Raw genomic sequence first — 4,386 nt, forward strand, 5'->3', positions numbered from 1 at the left:
CCACTTAATTGCCCATTCCCTATCAACAATCTATGCTACAACCAAGGCTTTGGTAGATATCATGAAGGTATTGAAGGAAAAGGGTACTACTAGGGATGATTTGGACAAGATTGTTACTTTCTCTGAATTTAATGACATGATTAGCTTGGAATCTTGGTATGAACTTGAAAATAAGTTCAAGAATTTCACCCCAAAAAGTACTACTTGATTGGATTTATTGGGAGATGGAAATTGAAAACCCTAGCTTATACTAAGATGCAATGGTTTATTTTTATTTAGTAATATATGCTATAGTGTGGCATTATAATTCATGAAAAATTCATTTTATTTTTACTTTTTATTTTGTTTTTAAATATTGTTTGAAAAATAATGAGTGAGTATTATGTTACAAACATGATTTGTTTGGGATCATGGTTCACCATTTGTAATATTTTGTTTTGTTTTTGGCATGGAGTTCATGTATTTGTAAATCTCATGTTTGAGAAATTATGAATAAATAATTTATTGCTATCAATTTGTTTTTTAATTTATTTGTTGAGATATTGTTAATTCCTCTGTCCTAATATTATGATTCTATTTGATTTAAATAATATAGACTTATATGCAAGAGGAGACTAATTCTTTTAAAAAGAATAAAACATGGAGAAAAAACATTTTTCCCAAAGAAAACAAAACTAAACATGAAAAATGGGTGTTCATAATTTAGTACAAAGTAGATAGGATAGATAAAATATAAAAAAATACTTTTAGCTAAGGGCTACTCAAACATAGGGGTTGATTTTTTAGAAACATTCTCCCCAATGGAAAAGATGGATGTAATATTAGTCTTGTTCTCTATCACTCCTAATAGAGACTAGTCCTTGTATCAGTTTGATGTGAAAAATATGTTTTTTTACGGTTAAATTACAAAAAAGTGCATATGAAGTTTATTGGGGATTCTAACAAGAGAGTACAATCTAGCAGGTGAAGGATGTAGATTTAGAAAGGATTTTTATGGGTTGAAACAATCTCTACTTACATTAGCGATGAAGAAGATTAGATACTTATAAAGCATCTTAGCTCATACACTCTTCTTGAAAAAAAGGAAATGGGATGCTGACTTTGTAACACCCCGTAATTTATCGGGTTTAAAAAGATAATATAATAAAATAAAATAAATATGTATTGTTAAATTATATTATTTTACATATATAATTATAAGAAATAAAGTAAGTTAAAATTTAACGGTAAAACGTTTTATCGCGTATGATGTTATCGCGTGACGTTTCTTTTCTGTTTTAACAATAATATAATAATTACTTAATTAATTAATTAAATTTTAAAAAAATAAAAGTTAGGGAATTTGAGGGGGTGGCCGGTTGGTGGAAGCATGGGAGGAGTCTTATAACTCCTCTCATAATTGTGTATTATGGCTAATTAAGATCATTGCTTTTAAGTGCCTATTAATCCTTAAACTCCTTTGATTTTCCTCACCATTTCAAAACTTCAAGTAAACAAAAATATGCAGAAATTTTTCTCCCTTTTGCTCCTTGATTTCGGCACATTCAAAAGAAAAAAAAATTTCTTGTAGTTCAATCCAATCTTTTGATCAAAGGGTAAGTTTAATTGAATTGTTAATTATAGATTTTATATACAAAGATTTCTAAAATGAATTATATTTTATGTATGATGATATCCTATGACTTATAAGAGGATTGAATACTTTTCTTTTATATATGAAAATTTTCTCTAATAATCCTTTAATAAAATTTAATTTGTTAAAAGGATTAAGAAAAGAACTTATTGATCAATATTCTTTAACAAAATTTTAATTTGTTATAAGAACTAAGAATTTAAAGTTATATTGATATTTAAATAAATTTCTTATGGTTTACTTTTCTCTAACAAAATTTCAATTTGTTAGATGAAATTTAAATGGTATGGATCAAGTAATATAGTCATCCAAGAATTTATAAATCCTTTAGCAAAATTTAATTTGTTTGAAGGATTGTGTTTATATATATATGTCTTGTTTTAAAAGGGGGTGATTTGGTTTTATGATTCTCTACAAAATTTTAATTTGTTAAGAGAATTAAGTATTTAATTTAATTATCATAATTTATGAAATTTTAAGTTCTTGAAGGATTTTGTTGATGGGCATGTTTCTTTTTATTTGATGATTTTATATGTGTTGATGATGGGGTTTTGAGTATTAAACATGTGTGGAAATATCAAGTGGTTGGGTGATAGAAAAATTAATCTTGTTTGTTTTATGTTACTAATTGTGAATGTGGCCTTGTTAGAATTATTTTGGTCATGAGATTTAAAAGGTTAGTCATTTGAATAATGAATATATGTAAAATAATAATAATAATAATAATAATAATAATAATAATAATAAAATTTCCGGCAGCAGCAGCAGTCCTGTCTCGAAAATAGTGCTGATCCGGGAACGTTAGTCGTGTCCCGTTGTTTTATGTACCGATGCGTTAAAAAACTCGTTAAACGCTTAAAATAATTAAAAATAGTAATTGGATGTTAGAAATTATGAAATTTGGTACCCAAGGTAATTGACGCGTTCCGAACGCAACAGCGAAGTCGGATTTTTCATTTGAATTTTCTAAACTGTCCAAATCGATCATTTAAGTTTCTGGTTTAAGTTTACAATTTGGAACTATCAGGAATTTGATGAAAACATTTAAAATTATCAAATCCTAGTGATGTCTTACTAGTATGGAGTGGATTAAATGTGTAAACACGTTCTAATACGTGATTGTTTGGTGTGTGTGTTTGTTATTTAGGACCTCGATTCATAAGAGGGCGGAATTTCTATCATGGTTAAATATCGTTTGGTTGCAGCGCTTAAAGGTACACGCTTAGACCATACTGTTTATGTGGTTGTGCAAGTAGTGTTGTTTCATTTCTAATCGAGGTTTTGTAAATCACATAAGGATTAGACACCTCAAATAATTTGAAAGGAATTAATTTGAAATTGAGAATTTATGTATTGTCACCCAAAGGGGTTGACGTTTGGTTATATTATGTTACCCAAAGGGGTTAACGTATTGGTTTGAATTATTACAATTATTGTTACCATGGCAGTTTTGGATCATTACGGTCACCATGGGGGTATGCATACTTTAGCCTTTGACGACCCGAATAGGACGGGCAACGTCTTAGGTCGGTGGTTGCTTTGGGATTAGCTCTCCCAAGTGTATTCCTCCAAAAGGATTGGATTTATACTTGAACGACCCGAACAGGACGGGCAACGTTACAAGTTGGAATTATCTAATAATGAATGATTTATACTTGAACGACCCGAACAGGACGGGCAACGTTACAAGTTGGGATTAACTAATAATGAATGTATTAGAGCCTATGCATGCTAGGATAAACATATTGCTTGTATTCAACCTGATTGATATTTGTATGAAGTCTCTGACGTGTATTGGTTTGTTTCTTTGGATCCTACTGTGTGTTGTCGTACGGTGACTAGTAGGTTGATTGCAGGTGGGGTCTGGAGTGAGGTCTCGACTTAGAACCCGTAATCATCAAGACTATGCTTTTACCTTTTTGTAATGGATTATGAGTAGAAATAAACTCCGTACTTATGTAACAGGAGATAGTGTAGTTTACTTTTCGCTTCCGCTTATTTCAATTAGTTTGTTTAGAGGCCTTTAGGCTCTCGAGTTGTACGTAAGAGCTTCCGCTGATTTATTTTCTTTCACGCTGGTACTGTTTTCTGTTTTAGCTATATTTCTTTATCGACGGAACGTTGACGATCATGGAGGAAAGTCTTCTCTAGAGTCCAAAGAGTGAACCGGAATCTGTATTTTCATATGGATTTCCGGGTCATTTAAACCGGACCGTTACAGACTTGCTTGATCATGTATTTAGATATATGACATGAATAGAACCAGAGATGATATTGAAGAAATTGACTTGTTTAATAGAAGGTTAATCTAGGAATTTAAAATTAAAGAACTAGAAAAGCTTAAGTATTTTCGATAGGGAATCTTCATTTTCCAGAAGAAATACATTCTTGATCTTTTGGCAGAAATCGAATTGATTGAGGGTACTGCAAATGAAAGGGAACATTTTAGTTTTGTAGGCTCGAAAGCTATTTAGGAACTTAGGAACTTGGTTTTCCCACTAAAGACATTTGTAAGATTTAGTGTGATAATAAGGCTATAATTAGTATAGATGCAAATCTAGTCATTTGGAAATTGAGAATTGATTCAAATTTATATTTGGCAAATTAATGAAATATAATTTTGAATTTGAGTCAATTCCACCATCGTTTTAAAGGTAGTTAAGTTGAGAATTTAACAATGACTTCTTCAAGCCTTGTCATTCTTAAATTCTTCTTTTATAATTTCATAATTGAAATCTAAAATCAAAAATAAA

General features: G+C 30.2%; 1 protein-coding gene across 1 annotated transcript in view; it reads left to right on the top strand.

Annotated features, from left to right (window-relative positions):
- LOC130810561 (petal death protein-like) overlaps window positions 1–223 on the top strand; it is a 755-nt gene extending 532 nt beyond the window's left edge. Inside the window, exon 2 of the mRNA XM_057676668.1 lies at window positions 1–223. This exon is cut by the window's left edge and continues 152 nt beyond it. Coding sequence (XP_057532651.1) covers window positions 1–208 — 208 coding nt within the window. The 3' untranslated portion in view covers window positions 209–223.
- The last annotated feature ends 4,163 nt before the right edge of the window (window positions 224–4,386 follow it).

Source organism: Amaranthus tricolor, chromosome 4 (assembly GCF_026212465.1).
Source record: "Amaranthus tricolor cultivar Red isolate AtriRed21 chromosome 4, ASM2621246v1, whole genome shotgun sequence".
Taxonomy (NCBI): Eukaryota; Viridiplantae; Streptophyta; class Magnoliopsida; order Caryophyllales; family Amaranthaceae; genus Amaranthus; species Amaranthus tricolor.